Source organism: Hippocampus guttulatus, chromosome 3 (assembly GCF_054856545.1).
Source record: "Hippocampus guttulatus isolate MCC_2025c chromosome 3, RoL_Hgut_1.0, whole genome shotgun sequence".
Taxonomy (NCBI): domain Eukaryota; kingdom Metazoa; phylum Chordata; class Actinopteri; order Syngnathiformes; family Syngnathidae; genus Hippocampus; species Hippocampus guttulatus.
Window position 1 is genome coordinate 7,270,795 of NC_141263.1, and position 20,038 is coordinate 7,290,832.

Consider the following 20,038-nt stretch of genomic DNA (forward strand, 5'->3'; position numbering starts at 1 on the left):
ACCAATGATTACAAGAAATGATGGATGTCATACGGGTCGCTGTTGGTATCGTGGTACACTCGCCAGACTTGTGTGCAGGCAACGTGGGATCGGTTCCCATTCATCGACGGTGTGGAGATGGGTGTGAATGGTCGTTCATCTCAATATGTGCCCTGCGACTGACTGAAGACCAGTCCAGGGCATTGTCTGCCTTCCGCCCGAAGTCAGCTAGGATAGGCTCCAGCAACACTCCATGGCCCTCTTCAGGATAAGCGGCGTTGAAAATGGAGGGATGGATTAATAACACTGCTTGTTATTTCTGGCCCCGACTTTTTATGTGCATGCAGTTATATCCAAACCTCTTGCAAACTGGAAAATGGTCATGGAAAAAAAACAAGAGATGATCAATATGGATGAAATAACATTCTTGTGATGGTCACATCATAACTGCAGCACAAAAAACAAGATTGTTTCAATCCTAGGCAAAATGAATGTTGTGCTGCCTAGGATCATCAACTTAAATTCATCTTAACAAAATGTATCTCACATACTGATTGATGCTTTAGCAGCCCTGCACTTCTGTAACAAGAATAAAATGTTATCACTGTATTGTGGCCCACAATAAATTGCACACAACTGAATTGATAAAGTACAGTAATCCAGTTGGACGTCTTTCATAGTAGGTTATGTCACCATTATTTTCATTAAGCACATCAAAGAGTCTGTTAAATGGGGGGGGGGGGGGGGTCCTGGGGGGGATTTGGTTGCTCATCCACGTTAACCTTCCTTTTCTAGGTATTCCAAGCTGGGGGCATCCAACCTCTGCTCCTGATTGCGATTCTTTGTGAACTCCTTTAGCATCTCCATGACCTCTCCTTGGTAAATGTCTGGGGTGGGCTGAGCCTCTGCAAGCAAAACAGAAAGTGAGGGGATTCTTTTCACAATATTACAACAACAAAAAATAATGAACTCATAATCTTCTGATAATCAGGCATATATTTTCAAGATTCAAATTGTATTGTAATGGGAATAAAGATGCACATTTTTGAGGAAAAAAAAGAGTCATACGGTGATACTTAAACAAGAGCTTCAAATCAACACAGCTGATACCTGTACATCCGTCTGAGGCAAGTAGCAAAGTTTAGTGATTTTAACCTGATGTTGGTGTGCCCAAATACTGATGACTATAATTCATTCTTTTGACAACTACCGTATAACAAATTATGATTTGACAAGATTTCCTACAGAGGCACTATGGACAAATGGTTAGCACCACCGCCTCACAATTTTAAAATTCAAGGTTTGAATATGGCCTCTTGCTTTCCTGTTTGGAGTCTCTATATTCTCTTCGTGCTTATGTGGATTTCCTCTGGGTATTCAGGCTTAATCGGTAGGTGTGAATGTCAGTGTGATTGACTGGTGACCAGTTCAGGGTGTACTCTGCCTCTCGCTCTAAGTCATCCGTGACCATAATGCGGAAACGCATGCCAGAAAACCGACGGATGAATGGAGATTGAGTACATTACTGATCGTTATGCAGGTAACATATTGCGCTTCATTCAGCACAACTCCTTGTAATAACGCCCCATATTCTGTCAAATACTTTAATCTCAGAAAAAAATGTGCATACACAACTTTTATAAAACAAAAATAAAACATTTTTTCATGAGGTATAATTATCCCCGAAAAAGACAATACTTCAATGGGAAAATCAAGACATCCAATCGTACTCCCACAAAAGCCTATACAGGGATGGCAGAATATTCAAACTCCACAAAAAAAGGCTTCAAATGTGGGTGTTCGTAGCATTATAAGCTCATAAATTATCACATCTTTGGAAAGAAATACAGCAATGAAACAATTATTTCACCTGTTGCCCAGTAGTAGATGTCCCAGTCATTGCTGGGTTCATTGATTATTCTGTCATACTGCTGCAGCTGGATCTCACTCATCGTATTCAAGTATCGCTTGGCAAAAAGGCTACAGGGGGGGGAAAAAATCATTAGCCACAGTGAAAACGTTTGAAAACATGCACTACATTTAAACACATCAGTTGGCACAGTTCCCTCGACGGCCGGTATACTGGATGTTTGATAGGTCTCCCTGTTCCAACACAACTGTTTCAAATGATCAGAATCGTTATTCATCTTCTGCACATCTTGCTGATGAGCTGCTTGTTTGAATCAGTGTGTTGGAGCAGGGAGACATATAGGACAGCGGCCCTGGAGGACCGGAATTGCCCACCTCTGATTTAAAGACACAGGCCACAACGTTTGACCACCTGCACGATGTCGGATGGAATAAACTGTGTGTACCAACAATGCTGAAATTGGATTGGCAATTTGCACTGCATCTGATAAGGAGGTGTTTTTATTGAGCTCCAAAGCTCTGCATGAATATTGTTAAATTGTTACCTCTCCGACAGTCACCATTCTAAACTGAGCTTTGTCATATTTGTAAAGTATGAATTTATGTGCGGGGCTAAATCATGGAGGTGCACATACAGTATTCATTTGGCCTTTAGATGTATTGTATATAACTAGTATGTGGTGTAAAGCAACTTAATCAATGACTACATTTTTTTAGGGCAGCACAGTGGATGACAGATAAACACACCCGCCTCACAATGCAGATGTTGTGGATTCAAATCCGAGCTTCGGCCCTCCGGTGTGGAGATTGCCTGTCCTTCCTGTGCCCGTGTGGGTTTTGTCCAGGTACTCTGCTTTCCTCCCACATTTCAAAAACATGATCGGTCGGTTGATTAAAGACTGTAAATGATCCATAGCTATAAATGTGAGTGCAAATGCTTGTTGTTGTTTTTTTCTATTTGTGCCCTGTGACTTTTGCCAAACAGTTGAGGTTTGCACCCAGTTACTCTCAGCCAAAAGTCAGCTGGGATCGGCTCCAGCACACCTGAGACCCTGCTCGAGGTACAGGGAGTGTATGGGTGGATTCTTTAATAACCTGAGCAGTATGCAGTTCTCCAACATGCCCCTTTTACGGCTCTCGTACAGCAGGCGCCGTCTCTTGATGTCAATGGGCTCTCCAGGCTTTTCCTCCCAGGGGGGTAATGGTATTTCAATCAGGTCAGTCCTGGTATCATCAGGTGCATCGCCACGGTAACAACGGGTCGGGACCAGACCAGTGACCACAGGTCTCCATGCTGTCTGGCAGATCCCTGTCATCAGCTGGTACAAAACCACAAGAATATCAAATTAAATTAAATCTTAAACTCCTCAGCCAAACATTTTAAATTTCTATAATCATGGTTTTTTTCTAAGTAGAACTTGGAATTTTCACGAACTACAGTCAAACTAGAGATGGAACATTAGTTTTTTGGGGGTGATGGTTCGAAGTATGTTTTATCAATGCTACAATTATGAATCTTAGAATGAAGAAATGAGCCAAAATCATTGAATGTCAGTCTTTATCTGTGTCGTTTTAATAGCATTGGGCACCGGCAGTAAACATCTTGAAACCTGTTCGGGAGTGGAAAAGCCATTCACGCCACTGCTAAACAAATAAATCCATCGTCTTCAGACAAGTACTAAATTGTGGTCTCTGGCTCGGGCAGGTTAATAACTTTGCAAGGAGGTCAGCCGGTCAACAAGGCGTCATGAAATATATCGACCTGGCTCAAAGGAGATTCTAGAATATTTGTGTACCTCTTCGGATGTAAATGGTTCAGACCAACAACGCATATTATAGTGGCAATAGCCAATTGGTCAAAAAGTGGGGAACACCTGAGCGCATACAGCAGAGATACGCAACATAAGACGTGGGGTCTTCTGTCTCTTCCAAACGTATGCGGTATTACACATCATGATGCTCCCACTTGCGACGCAAATGAGCAAATATAGTGGTGTGATATGGCACTAAAGTTCGTTTGGTTTAGACATACAGGTGGTACGTTTGGTGGCAAGTAAGTGGGAAAACAATCCAATTTTTGTCTTCCTGTTTGAGAATACAAATGTCAATGACAGAACACGGCGGAGGAGTTGCATAATGTCTCTTGCTTGTCTGTTGTACAACAACTTGACTGTTGTACAATTATCCTAGCTCTACACAAGACAGATGTTTGTGCAATACATAAAAATATGAATACGTTGATGAAATACTCCACTTATATAATGGACAATAATACAGTCGGAAAAATACTCTGAGGGTTAAGATTACAGACAGTACAATATGTCGATTCAAATTACTCTCGCCCAAAAATAATAAATTGCAGATCACGAAAAAGAATTACTTCGAAAATAAATAAATACATAACTCACTCTTTTCGCAATAACGGAGGACAACATTTGGCTGCGCAGCGACCTTAACCTCTGTAGCTAAGTCGCAAAACGTCAGAAGCAATAAACGCCCCCTGACGTCAAACACCGTGTGATTGGTCCACGCTAAGCACGTGACGCATTGTGGGTAATATAATAGTTGCGTTGGTCTCAAAACAGTTCTCCTTCCAAAGTCACCGTACAAGTAGCAAAGCTGTTTGTACACAAGCGCATTTGTAACCAGAACCGTTCAAACGTGTATAATAGCTAACTACTGTATCCCCTCGCACATCCACATCCGATCAAGGAGTAGGAACCAATATTTCTTATGTTGCAAGCCGGTTGCATTTAGCAGGTACACATGACCAGGCAAGTACTTTAGCAACGCTAGTGTCAGTGGCCCAATGCGAAACTGTATCAATATAAATAATCCGTGGGAAGACGTGTGCATTGTTGACATTAAATTTGATTTTACAAGACATCGTTCTGTCGTGCTATGCTTTGATGCAAATGCACATTCATTGTTATATATCTGGTCCTAACGTTTGCTAACGTTAGCTTATGTTCGACGTCAACAAAAGTATAAATCTGGTCCAGCATCACGTTCCGCTTTTCGTTGATGCTGCACCTTGCATAAATGTGCATATCGAAACTCCCCATCTGAAGAAACCAAATTAGAAACAGCATCACGGTCATCGTCATTCTTTGAATGATTCCTGGCCCTCGTGATGGCTGCAGCCGGACCGAGTGAATCCAAAACGGCGACCGCAGACTTGTACTGTGACCTGAATCCAAAGGACGAGGTGAGCCTTTTCTTGGTTTACTGCGACAGCAGTAACTACGGCGCCGATTTTGGGCTGCATGAACTTTTCTCTGTGTCAAAAACATCTTAATTTGTAGTCTTGTTCCCTTTTTGTTGTCTTGTATCGTCACTTCATATTCCCATGTTCACGAATATGCTAAAGTTCGTATATGTTTTATTTTTTATTTATTACTGTATTCATTATTTACCCTGCAAGCATTTCCTCAAATATGATGATTCCCTCAGCAATGGTATGTAGTACAAATGTTGCTCAGGAGTGTAGTTTTGCTGAGTTGACACTGCACAGGATGAAATGTCGAAGATGCGCTCAGTTCTTTAATCTCACCACAGGATTTGGACAGAATCGATGAGGCAAATGACCTCTTCGATGATGCTGTACTTTCTGGCTCAGTTGATCAAGATAAGAAAAACACTTTGAATTCAGATGCTGGCGGGACAACGCCAACGAAAGTGGAAGATAATGTGGCCACGGTGAAAGCAGATGAAAAAGAAACAAACCAGCCACGAAGATTCTCATTGTATATTGGGAATTTCTCCTGGGTGAGTTGTACATCATACATACAGCATATTAATTAAGACAACGAGGCCAATGTATTATACTGTTGAATCGAAGTTACACGTTTTAAAGTGTGACACACACTCACTCACACTCACACACTAGAGGTAAGATCTTAAGCCCGAGCCCGACCCGGGCCTAAAATGTCAATCATTGCTTCGGGTCGGGCTTCTCTCTCGCTGACTTTTTTAAAATAAATATATGTTTAGTGCGCTGAGGCGTTTCGAGGCCATGAATAGTTTTGGCCACGAGAGACTGTGGCCAAAAAAACAGAAGTCATCACAACACGTACTGTCCTAAACTCTCTTGCAATGACAATTCAAAGAACTCCTTCCTGTCTCTGTCTATTATCCACCCGTCATTGTTCTTCTTTGTCTCTCTGCTTCTCTCTCAAAGTGCCACGCTAGATTCTTAAGGACGTACTGCTACTGTGGTTTATGGCTCAATTTTCAACCCGTCAAAATGACGGACGGCCTTAAATTTTTCCCGTCAACTGTTAAAAAAAAATCCGTCAATGATGGAAAATTGTCAGTTTATGTACCATCTGCAGAAACAGAAATATAAAATATGTAAATGTTTATACAGTCTTGTTTAACTTAGATTTCGTGACAAAAGACAGGCTTTAATTTGTTATCAGAATCAGAATCGCCTTTAATGTCATTGTATTACATACAACGAAATTTGGGTGCCACTCCTTTGTGCATTTCGTAAATCATTATCATAAATCACCCCTCCTCCTCCCTCTTGCTCACAAATAAAATATGAAATTTCGGGTTTGCTTCGGGCTCGGGCCTGCAAATCAAGTTAATTGGTTGGGGTCGGGTCGGGCTTTAATACCCGCGGGCCGGATTTTTTAGGCCCGATCTTACCTCTAACACACACACACACACACACACACACACACGCACACACAAACACAGGGTCAGGCAAAATGATCTGACACATTTGTAGGTTAGATAAACGGCAAATAACGAAACAAAAAAGTCTTTTTTTGAAAAGTACATATACAGTAATGCCATTCTGTTTCACTATGTTTTAAAAAATTAAGTGGAGTTATGGCGGTGCGAGGTCGGCCGGTTGACTTTTTAGTTTCAATGCAGATCCAGTAGCTCTGAAGTTGATAACCCATAACAAGAGCGTGTTTCGAGCTGGTACGGGATCATGTCTACCAAGATAGAAGTGCAAACAGAACGCAAGTTGTGTTGCAGTTACAGATTCGTTTGTTTTGATAAACGTTTCCACAATGAAAGCGCGATGCTCACCAGTCCAATTCATGGCAGCAACTGAAAAAGAAACGGAAAACAATGCCATTACAAAGAAACAAAGCAAAATGGCATTATATGAAAAAAATTGTACTTTTCGAAAATAAAACACTTTTTTGTTTCTTTACTTTATTTGCCTTTTATTTAACCTACAAATGTGTCAGATAATTTTGCATGAACCTGGATATATATATATATATATACTGTATATATATTATGTATGTACATACATACATACACACACACACACAGACGTTTGACCGCTGACTGATGTAGAAGACCCCTGCTTGTAAGGTAATCATTACCCATGTCCTTCTCATCCCCTCATATCCTGACCCTTTAGTGGATATCTGACAAAGACCTCCTACACTTGGCCCAGAAATTGGGGGTAAGGGATATTGATGAAATCAAATTTGCAGAGAACAAAGCAAATGGCCAATCAAGAGGGTAGGTGATTTTTTTTCTTTTCTTTAAAAATGTTAAAAAGCCTCAATTATCAACTGAATGCCGATATCGATTAGGAACATGATGTAGGGTTGATGTTAATGCACATATTCATGTCTTTACTACAGCTATGCAAAGGTGGTGGTGACTTCTGAAAATTCATTAAAAACATTGTTGGAGAAAATTCCCCAATGTACTCTGGATGGGGAAAACATAGACTGCCGTTTTGCCACTTATCAGAACTTCAGTGTGTTTGAGAATGTCGCTAATAAACGTGAGTACCACCAATTTCACACATTAGCCACATTGATCGTGTTGCAAATGTGCCCTTGACTCATCAAAAAATGTTCTTCACAGGATTTCCAATGCGCAGTCATTCCAAAGACACCGATTCGCAGATCTCCTCGGCATTTTCTTGGGATACCAATCCTCCCAGTACACCCGCTCAATTTCCATCACATCCAGTCGGAAATGTCTTTCCCCCACATTCCAGCCCTTTCCCCAGCCAGCCACCCCCTCCCTTCCCACCTCTGCCACTCAACATCCCTCCACCACATCTTTTTCCCCCTCCACCTTTCAATGCGCCGACCCAGCCCCCTCCAAGTCTGCATATCAATCCAGCTTACTTCACCCCAGCACAAGACAGACACAGAAGTCATGCTTATGGTCACCAAAAGTGAGGATGTGTACAATTTCAGTCTTCTTCCAATCAGAATTCATTACTATAGCTATGAAATAATTTGCATTATTCATTGATCAACCAGACAATATCTCCATCTGCCGGCGTAAAACTATCTTTTCAGGGGGGAGAGAGATTATGAAGACCTGTTTAACAGAAATAGAGCTGTAGCTAGCAGCGCCATTACCAAGGCTGTGACAGGTGCAACTGCTGGTAAGTGCACCTGATCCCATTGTGTTGTGCTGAAAATTGGAGATTCATTATTACAGAAGTAAAAGAATGCCATCTTGATGCATGTATGAATCTTGGGGTAGTTGTTGGTGACTCACCGATAAACTCAACTATGTGGGATTTCCCCATCATCTGTCTGAACTAAATATGTGCGTGTCACATAATTTCGCCTCTCTGCTGCATATTCATTTTCAACACTCTTTGCTGCACAAATGTTTGTAATTACAGGAGACCAGAGAGTGGCTATGGAAACGCTGCTAACGGCCATTGCCATCATCAAGCAATCCAGTGTGTACAGGGATGAGCGCTGCCAAGCCCTCGTCACCTCCCTCAAAGACTGCCTGGTGTCCATCCAGGGAAACTGTGGCCACAGGTGTGCTCACATTGGCAAGCTTCATTCCATGCATAGAAACTGCATACAGTCTTGGGGCAAAGTCACCAAAAACAAATAAGTTTAAAAATTAGGGATGTTGGATAGTAATTTGCTACCGCTATGAGTACTCAACTCTTGAGGACTCACCAATACCGATAGCACTAGTGGTTTTGATTACATAAAATGTCGATTAAACCAATGATCTTTTTAAATATCTACATATCTGAGGCGTGTTAAAACTCATTTTTGTCCAGGGATACATTTTAGCACCCGTTTCCCTTGGAGGGCCGTTATGACAAAAACCAGTTACTGTCATGTGGGGTTTGGTAACAAGAATTTTTTAAAAATATATTCATATATATACTGTATATATATTTCATCTTATTTTCTTGTTCAGTTTTTGTTTTCACAAATCTTGGGACTCCGCAGGATAACCTGGGATCTTGGGTATTGTATTTTTTACCAGCGGTTCCCAACCTTTTTTGCCCCACGAACGAGTTTAATGTCAGACAATATTTTCAGGGAGCGGGCTTTAAGCTGTGCCAGATAAATACAACAAAATATAATGATATGACCTGCATGAAAACTTTCTAAACATAATAATAAATGTGAATCATGACATGAGGAACATCCTATCTGGCCGCAACACTCTGATCGCTATGGTAATGTTGAAATTTGCCTTCAAAATAAGTTACACCTCAAATACAAAGTGCATGAAAAATACGACTCACCATCACCGCATATTATGCAGAGTGGGGTTGGTGCATGGGAATCTCCCGCTGAAATAAATCCATATTTTAGGTAGGACTCTTGATACTGTCTATGAAATGTAGGCTTCTTTTTCTTGAAAAATCATAGGCTCCTCTTCTATCTCCAAGATGGGCCTTTCCCAATTTTTTACTCAATTTACTAGCTCCTGGGTATCATTTTAGCGGTAACCTGTCACCTGACTGAGAAGTGCGCCTTGACCTGTGTCAAGAGTGACATAATCGAGACGGATGTAACTAGAGAATCTGGTAATTTATCAAAATAAAACATCTTTCAGATTCCGAAATAAATGAAACGGAAGTAATGTAAGTTTTTTCTTATTCTTTCTTTGTGGCCCGGTAACAAATGACGCACGGACTGGTACCGGTCTGCGGCCCGGGGGATTGGGGACTGCTGTTTTATACCATATCATGTGGAAAATGTTTGTTGGTATGATGATAAAATTCCTTGAATTCCTTAAAAGCAAGCAGACCGAGACGCCCCTCTTAAAGTGGTTCTGATTTGCTTGTTTGATGCATTAAGTTCGGAAAGTCGGATCATAGCGTTCGCCCTTGGACATATGAACTGCACTGTTAGTCGCGACCGCGACAGTGAAGACACCGGAGTTGATTTTCAGTGAACCAAACATGGACAAGCCAGTCTTAATTATCAATGTCACATGGTTTCTCTAGGAGTGGCAGTCATTCTGGAGACCGGGACAGAGATCGAGAGCGGGAAAGGGAGCGCCATAGAGAGAGTTCGCCACCTCGCTGGGAAGGTGCTGGAACATCTCGGAGGCACAGAGAACGTTCTTGGAGTCGAGAGAGGGACAGGGAGCGTTCACGGGACAGGCACAGAGATTACAGAGAACGCTATCGCTGACTTGGTAAGATTGTACCCAGCAAATCCTCGTCAGCCACTGTCACACTTGGACCGCCATCAAAACCAACAATGACCAACTGCTACGCCCCGTCTGTACAGTGACTGTGTGGTTTATTGATGATTCTGCCACCAGAACAATTGCGTTTAATTTTATGTCATGATGTCACTTGAAATTGCAACTTGCAACATGTAATGAAATGCCACCAAGGATTAGCGTTGTACAGTTGCTTTCAGAAAGTATTTAGACCCCTTCAATTGTTACGTTTTGTTTTTATGCTTAATTGGTTTAATTTTCTTACCGAAATAATTTCAACACTGTGTTCAGTTTAAAAAAGCAGAAGCCGAGTTTGAAAATGTTTGCTTTTTTTATGAAACTTGAATTGTCAATGAATTGCGATAATTTGCTTTGACTTGAAATTTAACTCTGGTCCATCTTCTTCTTGGTCAACTTTGAAATATTTGTAAGCCTTAACGAGTCCACCTTTTAAAAAAAAATAGAAAAAATTAACCAAATGTGATTAGCCTGTCTATGTAAGGGTGTCGCAGCTGAACAAGTATATCTGAACAATTTGAAGAGGTTTTGTCTCAAAGTTCCTTCTTACCCCATTGTTTGGGTTTGTTTCTGAAATGCTTAGTCAAGTCAAAAGCTTGATATTGTGCCTTTGAGACTCAAATGTATCAAGATATGGAAGAACCTGAGTTAAGTTTTATTCATTTGAAAAACGGGGAGTGTTGAATTTTGAGGAAAACAATGTTATGCATAATGCTGAAACAATTTTGAAGGGGGCGGAATACTCTACCCTTATTTTATTTTTTTGGTTTGTTTTTTTACGAAAGTATGCTGATTTCCTTTTACACTCCCGTTGACATGCATGAAGGATAAAGCCTTTTGCTCCGACACAACCTTGTAAAAAGACTGAAGATGTAGGTATCTCCAGAAGTCTGTATTGTTTCATTCTGCTCTTAACGGGCCTTTGAATTGTTCAAAGGAAATACTGTGTGGATAGTCATTCAGATTGGAATCCTTGCATGTGCAAGACACCTCTAAATGTATTTAACACAGTGTCGTCGTTGTCTTTTGTAATATAAAACAATCCCACAAACATCTGAATGGGTTTGTCAGGCTTGTAAGATTTTTTTCCCCCATTTTGAGCAAGTTCAAATATAAAAATCAGGAACTTGAAAAAACTCGGACTCAAAACTAAACATACACATATACAGGCCAACTGTAAGAAAATAAAAGTCCAACCCATTAATTCTTGGTGAGAAATTTAAGCATGTCAGCATGGAAAAGCAGCTTAGTAACAGTCACTTCACAAGTTTAAGGTGACAAAAGCATTAAGATTGCCTTTTAGTTTTGACCATTATGAGTTGATTTTGCAACATTACAACAAACTGAATTTGTCAGTGGTAAATGGTAGTAAAATGTATATAATTATTAATCTGATGCCTATCCTTTGCTTTCGTACAAGTACTCTTTGATGGCTACAACAGGACATACAGTACAACACAATAAACGGCAATGTGCCATTTATCAGCTTTATTGAAAGAAAAAAGAAAATCAAAAGTATTGTGTTCAAAGTAACATTGTTTTCCTATTGCATCAAAATAAAAGAGAAGGAATCAAACAAAAACACACTCTTATTCAAGGAGGCAGTTACTTTTCCAGGGGGGCATAATTTAACAACTTCTCAATAAGATCCACATGTGACAGGAGCATCCTTCGACAGCAATATCTCTTCAGGCCCAAGGCATCAAGAGCATCACTGAAGAGGTGAACGGAAAGGGGTAGATTTCATCAACTTTATAACATACTCCGAACAAAGCTGACTGGAAATAATTCTATCACAGAATTAAACATACATATCATTTAAGTAACGGTAATTCAAGTCTGACTTCTTTCATAGATATTTCTGAAGAAAAAAAAATTCTTTGAATAACTTTCTTTAGATTTGTTTTTCTTACCCCTCAGTGTACTCGGCCTGGAGCAAGCCAAGGTACATCTCCCACTTGTTACCCACGATCTTTCCACATGTGAAGCACCGCACTGGGATGATCATTTTGAAGACAGCTAGAGACATACACACTTCAAAGTTTAACGAGGACTGCAAGTGGAAGGTCAACACTGAACACATCATTGGATTTCATTACACATACACGCCCCTTGCCAAAAACCATGTAAAAACTGCATTGTAGATTTAAGATCAGATAAGAAAACCTTCATTGGTCTCACAATGGAGAAATTAGCAATATCCAGCAGCAACATTTGAAGGGGATAAAGTAGAAAAACAAACTATTTGCATACACAAAATAAAATTTAAAAATGAACTGTACACAGTACAGAATACAATATAAAACTTTTTATATTACTCGGGTAATCAATATTTACGTTTGTTTGATCATCTTATACATTTAAGTGGGCAAACTATCGAAAAAAACGAATACCTGTACTTTGATAATAAGAAACCTTTTTTCAAGGAACTGCATGTTTAGCAAAATCAGTTAAATCAAGAGGTCCTTGATTCAAATTGTCCTGTAAAATGAAAATAGCCGTTTCAATGTTTAGCCACCACAAAATACTGTATTTTTATGGTCAACCAGATTAGAATCATAAAAGTATGTTCTCATAATGTCTGAACATTATTGCGCCAGTTACTGGGTCTGGTTAACTCATGTTAGCCTAACAACAAATGCCCACAGTTTACCCACGATGTTAGCACCAAAGCCACTGGCTACATTATTGCGCCAGTTACTGGGTCTGGTTAACTCATGTTAGCCTAACAACAAATGCCCACAGTTTACCCACGATGTTAGCACCAAAGCCACTGGCTGACTTTGCCTGGTACCTTTATACGAGTTGACAAACTAACAACATTTAAGATCAACAGTTATGATCCTATTTAACTCACCCTCAGTGGTTCAGTTGGAGAATGCCCAACAAAGCAAAATATGACAACAGAGCTGTATATCGCTACAGCAGAGTTCGTTACAAAAGTACTTCCGGCAACATTAAAAAGTAAAAGTATTAACTTCCGGTACTATACTTCAACATAAAAGAAACGTCTGAGGCCGTGTATGTTGCATGCACTGAGAGTGACATCCATCACATGGATTTATTTGTGTAAAAAATATATATACAGTATATATAAATTATATATATATATATATATATATTTATTTATAGATTCCTTATAACCTATTACTTTGACTTTTGTACCTGTTAATGTTAATTTTTCCTGTGGCAGTGCTGTGGATCTTGGCAGAGGCTTAAATGTTCACAACAAAAACACTACAAAAGGCACTGTTCTTTTAAATTGCATTTAAACGATTTTTTTTCATATTCCATAGACAAATTATATATATATACATATATATATACAGTTATACATTTAGTTTAGAATGTATATGTTGTATATAAATATGTTCTGATGTAAAATGTATTTTTTATTCATGTAAAATAACTACCTGCTTTAATATAAGTAATATAAAAAGTAAATTGGGAATTTATACCAATGGCTGCCTTTTCAGCAGCTCCTATATTTTGTTGTTCTACTTCTTCCTTTCATAACTTTGCTGCTGTGAATTGGGAATTTTCTCCATTGCGAGACTAATAAAGGTTTTCTTATTTTCTTATACAAAGGCATGTTTACATTAATCATTAAAGGGGTAGTTAAGTAATTTAAAAAACATCTTATAATGATTATACGCGTCCACACTCGTCAAAACAGGGTACGATGATAAATATTGCATTTATGGAATATGAGTTAAGCAGAAAAATCCACACTTGTTTTCATTCTCAGGGAGCTGCCAATTTACTTTGTAGTGCCACTTGCTGCCGACTGAGAATGACATTACAATGCCTAAGAGATCAGGTAACGACTGGCACGGCTCATCTGTTTGGTCTTGTGATGTTTGCAATTAGACCAATGGAAGCACATGGAACATACTGTAAAGAGATTTTTGGTCCTTACTTCCTCTTTAAGGTAAAGAAACAAGCAACAATCTTGAATAAAGCTTTGCAATAAATCTCAGAGAAAACAAACAATAGTTTGGAGTTGGTTCACTGCCTTTAATAAAGGTTGCATCATAACCACATTCTTTGTGTACATTAGGGGGAGGGGGTCGTACCCCAGCTTTTTAATATATCAAAAATATACCATAACCATCATTACAGCCACCATAAATACATACTTTCTATCACCTCTAACATCATTGTCATTTGATTAAACATCATACTTGACCTATTACATCATCATCATTTATGTGAAATAACTTGCTACAGCACAACATAATGTGCTAACTAAGGACTGCTACCTGAATTATTGCATTTATACGCTGCTGTTATTGAGTTATTTAAAAGAATACTTCTTTTGGTACACTGATTTATACAATGTCAGGTGACGTTAGTTCCAGTTTTGGCATTGTATTGTTTGGATGTGTTAAGGGTGCAGAATGCATTAATGTACACACATACAACATTTATTATGACTAATATGTTGACTTGCAACCAGAGAAAAGTGGTGAGTTCTTTTTAAACAGGGCCATTACTGTGTGAATAGACAATGCTGGGAACACATGTAAGAGTGCAATGTGTGCAGACACGAAATAATGACTACTTGACTAATCCACTTCCTTTACATGAGCACTCTAAATGTGCCTAGCAATACTTAGTTATTAATAAGGTACTGCAAACAAGGGTTGTACTTGATGGAATACACAGGGAGCAAAGCACAGTGCAATGAAGCCTGATTCAACTGCAGGCATTGAACTTGATACCAGACCACTAATGACTGGTCTGCCAGTCTACAATGAAGTATTTACGATCAGAAGTGGACATATTGATGGGGAACATTTGCAGATGGTGTTTTATACATGAAAGACTATAGATTTGTCACATCATTTGATAGTAACGTAAAAATCATTCTGATTCTACAATCTACTTCAAGAAATAACATTTCAACACTAGTCTGCTGTGTACACAGTCACGAAAATATTCTCCCAGATGCCGTTCATGAACCGCAGTATTCTGAATTGAACCTTACTCATTTGTCAAATGATCCAAAATCATGACCTTTTTACTTTCAAATAAAAGAAAAGGAAACCCTCGAATCCATGATAATTGAATGATATCACTTTTCACTCCAGGAGCTCTTTGGGATTTGAAACGTAGGTCATATATGGTGCAAATATTGTTTGTTTCTGTCAACGTTTGAGTAAATAATATAAAACCGATATAAACGCAACCTTGAAGAATTTTGTCTTGTATGTTCAGCATTATGGTGTAGTTTTAACAGATTGTAAATTATAATGGCATGCAAATGTTTTTTTAATAAAGCTTTATACAGTGTTTTGAGTTGTTATATTTATATTTATGTTAGCTAGCCAAAAAGAAAGCAACTCCCCATCTTCAATATCAACCATGATTATTTGTGAACCAATTTTACATTGAGTTAAATCTTAGAGATTATCTTTTTAATTTCTTCTTGCCAGTAGCATCGCCCCGAGCAAAATGGCTCCAACTGCAATTACAGCACCACCAATGAGGAAAGGTTTCAGGTGCTCCAGAGAGTCTCTGCAGCTGCCCGCAGCCCCATCACCTGCATCACCTTCTGCCGACCCATCCTGGGGAGGAGGAATCTCTGGCTCTGGAGTTGCAGGAGCAGGTTCAGCTTTACGTGGGCCTGCTGGCTCCTTTTTCTCTGCTTTCGATGGCCCTTTGGGCGCAGGAGCTGACTTAGCCTTGGCTTCCATGGATTCTGGGACAGAAGTGTGGGCTTGTCTGTGCTGCTGCTAGCTTGATGATGCTTCACTAAGTAAAAATAGCAAACAGACACAGGTAGATAACGCCCGCTAATGTGGGCTCAGACTTCACATGATATCTGATAAATGAGGGAACAGAGATATAAACACACCTTTAAAGTCATAATCACTGTGAAGCATTGGTAGCCCTGTGGCAAGAGGGCATTAAATATGACCTTGAAGAACTATCACCGTGTTAGGCACATTATGAGGCGAAATACATTGTTAGCATTTTGGTCAAAGCAGCTATGAATTCAAATTGTGTCACTACTGCCTTCTTTTCAAAACCATAGCTACCTGGATAACTAGCATTGGTTAATACTGCTGCAGCTCTGCAGAACCTATTCCTCATCGCTGGCTGAACATTTATTTGGTGCACTATGATGAAATCTAATTCAGATGCAATGCAGATCCTTTTTTTAATGTGTCAAACTTCATGAGTCATAGGGCCTAAATATGGAGGACAAGAGAGAGATGAAAAATATGGCATGGTTGCTTAGCTCTCAGTGAAAGTTACAAAGAGCTCATTGAACAAACATCAATATACATTAACTGAAAAGGAACGAAGCTTGCACTTGCAAACAGATTGGAGATGTTTTACAAAAATACATTTTAATATATGGTTCTTTCTAATAAAACAAAATGGGCATTACGTACCTCTCCTGCTGCTTCACAGTAATTACGAGAATAACTGAAAGATGGAAGGTGCACAGCAGAGACTGGATATCACAATGCCCTTAATATAAGAAAATGACAGAACACAGGGAGATGGAGGGCACTGAAGGCAGAAGGGAGGAGAATGGAAGCAAAACCAGGATGTACCATCTGGCACAAAAGATAGGGGGACTACTTTCTTGAACTGATTCTCTCTTTTGGTTGTAAATCAAATAAATAAACAGATGCCACAATTTTTGTATGCAGTACCATTACAAAATTGTGGCTGGTATTCAGATTTATAAAGAATGGACATCCTTAAAACAATTCCCAGGTTAGAGGGCTGTCTCAACACCCTCACATAAAAGACGAACATGTTTAGTCGATATTTTGTCACAAAACTAATAGCACAACTACGGAAGAGGATTAGGGCCAATTAAGAGAACAAACAAGAATGGCAAAATACTCACTTTGTCTCATCCTCTTCCGTACAAATTTGCCACGGACGGTCATAAATGTATAGTAAATGAAAATATAGCCTGTGTTTATTTGATTAATTAGGGCCAACGAAGAAAAAACAAGTTGGCAATAGGCAGAAGGGGCTTCAACCATCGTCGATTCATTGTTGCCATGGTGAAATTTTCTGGGCAAATATATTAACTTTCCATCTTCTTTGTAGTACCGGATCACTGGAAAGAGTGTTCCAATAAAAATAGTTTAATTGCAGAACATAACGGGCAGCACACCACGGAGGTTGCTATGCTTTCATCTTTAAAAGGGAAGTCAAGTCAGCAAGGTTCTTCACAATGGCTGTGTCCAAATTCACAGGCCGCATTTTTCAGCCGGATGACGTCACTTCCTGCACAAAATGACCGCACATGTTATCCAAATTCTCAAAAAACAATTCACAGGCTGGGTCCTGCAAGGCCTTCAAAGGCTCCTCCTTATCTAGCCTCCATGAGCTGCATAAACTGTGTTGAAATTGGACAGGCTTAATGTTAATGTAAAATGTAAAATTATGTCAAGCCCCCAAAATTGCGGCCTTTGGAGAACCCAGCCTGTATATTTGGAAATAGCCAATACGTTTTATACAGACCCACCTGTTTTTGGTCATGTGACGTTCACAAGCTGAGCTGTGATCGGTCATTACCTGAGCCCTGCACAACTGTGACGTTATTTTCAGTCAACAAGTGGCTAAATGGCCACCCCTGAGATGGATAAAAATGAGTGGACATTGCTGCTGAATTCATATTCCACAAATGCAATATTAATCAGAATGCAATGTTTCGACCAGAGGATGTGCAAAGAACATATTATTGTAAAGACATTTTTTTACTTGACTTCCCCTTTAAAAAGTCACAACTTTTGATCACATTTTCATCTTGCAAAACACTAGCACACACGCCTTTGCTCTCACACTCTTTTTTTTTTGCAACTGCAGATGTTGTGAAGGTGCCATACAATAAAGATGTATTGTATAAAAAAATAGTATTTTTTTTTCCTTCAGGTGGCTTGACACAAGTAGAAACCAGAAATTAAAATCCCGCCTCACTTTTCCTCAGGAAATGCGTGTTGCCGTCTGTGGTCGCGGTGCAAATGAGCCTGATGTACAGGTATCTCTGGGAATTAATGGCATTTTTCTTCCCTTCTTGCTGTCGAACTTTCAAATATCGTCACCTGGCGATATTCGGTACCTGGTCATGATTTCGGATCGTTTTTTTTTTTTATTACCACAATATCCTTTCTCCGACCACCCAAAAAACGCGTCTGCCGCTTTGGGTTGCTAATTGCTATGTTTCAAAATCCCAAGAAATGTGTTTCATGTGCTTCCAGTCATAATGCTTAGTGCTTACGGTTGCATGAGAGCCAATGTCTTGTGTGTTACATTACCGTAATTTATTTTATGTTAACTGTTCTGTAAAGCGCTTTGTTCCAACTGCAGCTGTGGTGAAAGCGCTATATAAATAACACTCTATTGTATTGTATTGTATTGTATTTATGACTTGACAGGGATCCACGCCCAAATTACGTCGCACCGAAGGAGGGTTATGTGTCAAGAGAATTATTTTCGAGTTTCTTTATGATACAGTCCATGAATGTTTCGCTGCGTTGAAATGTTCTCACGGACTTGGATTGCAAAATCAAGTCATTGAGGCTGCGTTTCTTTTGATTATGATAGAGCGTTTAATTATAAATCAATACGTTTATGAGACAAAAAAAAACAACGTTCCAATATTTCCTTGGTGTGAATGCGCGTTCTCTTGGATGGTACACATCTTGCCCAACCTGTTTCATCTTTGGAGCAGTAGCGGACTTCTTGATATTCACAAACCACCAGTGGCGCCCTTTCTCTGCAATATTTCACGAGTGCCTTCCGTATAAGAACCCAGTCAGGTATGCGTAATCAAAACGCCATACGTGATATGCGCAGCGGAACGCGGAAGGGGGATTGCATCCTCGTACGAAATTCAATGTAGATATGTATGGGCCGGGGGAAGCGCCCGTTTCTCGTGGAATGCTGCCTTATTTTGCCTGCTGTCGTTGCTGGGGTTCGGGAGTTGTCCCGCGGCGGTAGCACTTACTCGCCACTGAGTACAACGTGACACGGGTTCATCCTTTTGCGAATGTCTTGTTCCGTGGATTCTATCCCAACCATTCCTAGCTGGGCTGGAGGAGCACGGAAAAGGAGCCGCGGCGAGTGACCTGCCACAGCCGAAGACGTGTTGCTCTGACAATCAACACTGTAGACGGCTGCCGAGCCCCTCGACCCGATTATTTGACGTTTCCAGTTCCATTCATCTATGAGCTCGAATGACAGCTGGTCGGTTGTCATAAAATCTTTCACTGAGGCGTTTGCTGACTTTCCCCTTCCTCCGGCATCTTTGAGTCGGTGTCGGGGAGAACGAGTCTAACGAGGCTTGTCTCCAGTGGGGGGATATGGGCGAGCAAGCAGACCCGATGCAGTGGTTCGTGGCAAGGCAGCGTCAAAATTCAGGTGAGAAATAGCGGTTATCGGACGAACACACCTAAATAAACCGACATCCACCTTTTCTGTCCGCGCTTTGGCCTATCAGTCGGATAGCCCATCTTTTATATTATTTTTTTTCTATTTATTTAGGACATATTAGTAGGCCACATCACAATTAGCTAGGCCCGCAGGATGGTCTCATCACTGCAACGCGACTGCTTGTGATCATACACGTGTTTGTTGGATGCTGACACGCACGCACGCACGCACACGGATACTCGCGCCTGAATTCTTCCCCTCAGTTACAAAATCGTTCTTTCTTTCTTGTGTATAACATGGCCTGGAGAATGACACCTATCTCAATGAT

The 20,038-nt window shown here is 40.0% G+C and overlaps 4 protein-coding genes and 1 long non-coding RNA gene across 7 annotated transcripts in view; 2 read left to right on the forward strand and 3 right to left on the reverse strand.

The window, feature by feature from the left end:
- Nucleotides 1-387: 387 nt before the first annotated feature.
- sdhaf2 (succinate dehydrogenase complex assembly factor 2) lies at nt 388-4,376 on the reverse strand. 2 transcript variants are annotated; one of them, XM_086106416.1, is made up of 4 exons: nt 4,257-4,376; nt 2,944-3,167; nt 1,850-1,959; nt 388-884 (listed from the first exon to the last, which is right to left on the reverse strand). In XM_086106416.1, the coding sequence occupies exons 1-4, from the start codon at nt 4,281-4,283 to the stop codon at nt 757-759; spliced, it is 489 nt and encodes a 162-aa protein (XP_085962542.1). In that variant the 5' UTR covers nt 4,284-4,376; the 3' UTR covers nt 388-756. The 2 variants fall into 2 exon arrangements, with proteins under 2 accessions (XP_085962542.1, XP_085962543.1); XM_086106417.1 differs by lacking the exons at nt 2,944-3,167; nt 4,257-4,376 and adding an exon at nt 2,605-2,934.
- A 54-nt stretch (nt 4,377-4,430) lies between these two features.
- On the forward strand, nt 4,431-11,361 carry LOC147207321 (cleavage and polyadenylation specificity factor subunit 7-like). The gene is made up of 8 exons (XM_086106415.1): nt 4,431-5,056; nt 5,407-5,616; nt 7,238-7,341; nt 7,467-7,612; nt 7,696-8,014; nt 8,142-8,230; nt 8,477-8,621; nt 10,061-11,361. Exons 1-8 carry the CDS (start codon nt 4,982-4,984, stop codon nt 10,248-10,250), a joined length of 1,278 nt encoding a protein of 425 aa, XP_085962541.1. The 5' UTR covers nt 4,431-4,981; the 3' UTR covers nt 10,251-11,361.
- Nucleotides 11,362-11,775: 414 nt separating this feature from the next.
- polr2l (RNA polymerase II, I and III subunit L) lies at nt 11,776-13,258 on the reverse strand. The gene is made up of 3 exons (XM_086106419.1): nt 13,160-13,258; nt 12,216-12,321; nt 11,776-12,016 (listed from the first exon to the last, which is right to left on the reverse strand). The coding sequence occupies exons 2-3, from the start codon at nt 12,308-12,310 to the stop codon at nt 11,908-11,910; spliced, it is 204 nt and encodes a 67-aa protein (XP_085962545.1). The 5' UTR covers nt 12,311-12,321; nt 13,160-13,258; the 3' UTR covers nt 11,776-11,907.
- A 1,040-nt stretch (nt 13,259-14,298) lies between these two features.
- On the reverse strand, nt 14,299-16,852 carry LOC147207323 (uncharacterized). The gene is made up of 2 exons (XR_015100372.1): nt 16,707-16,852; nt 14,299-16,059 (listed from the first exon to the last, which is right to left on the reverse strand). It is a non-coding gene; the product is annotated as an uncharacterized LOC147207323 (long non-coding RNA).
- Nucleotides 16,853-19,036: 2,184 nt separating this feature from the next.
- Nucleotides 19,037-20,038, forward strand: part of dagla (diacylglycerol lipase, alpha) — a 36,047-nt gene continuing 35,045 nt past the window's right edge. For both annotated transcript variants that reach the window (XM_086106422.1, XM_086106423.1), the window contains exon 1: nt 19,037-19,698. The gene's annotated coding sequence lies outside the window, so the exon portion shown is untranslated. The remainder of the gene's footprint in view (nt 19,699-20,038) is intronic.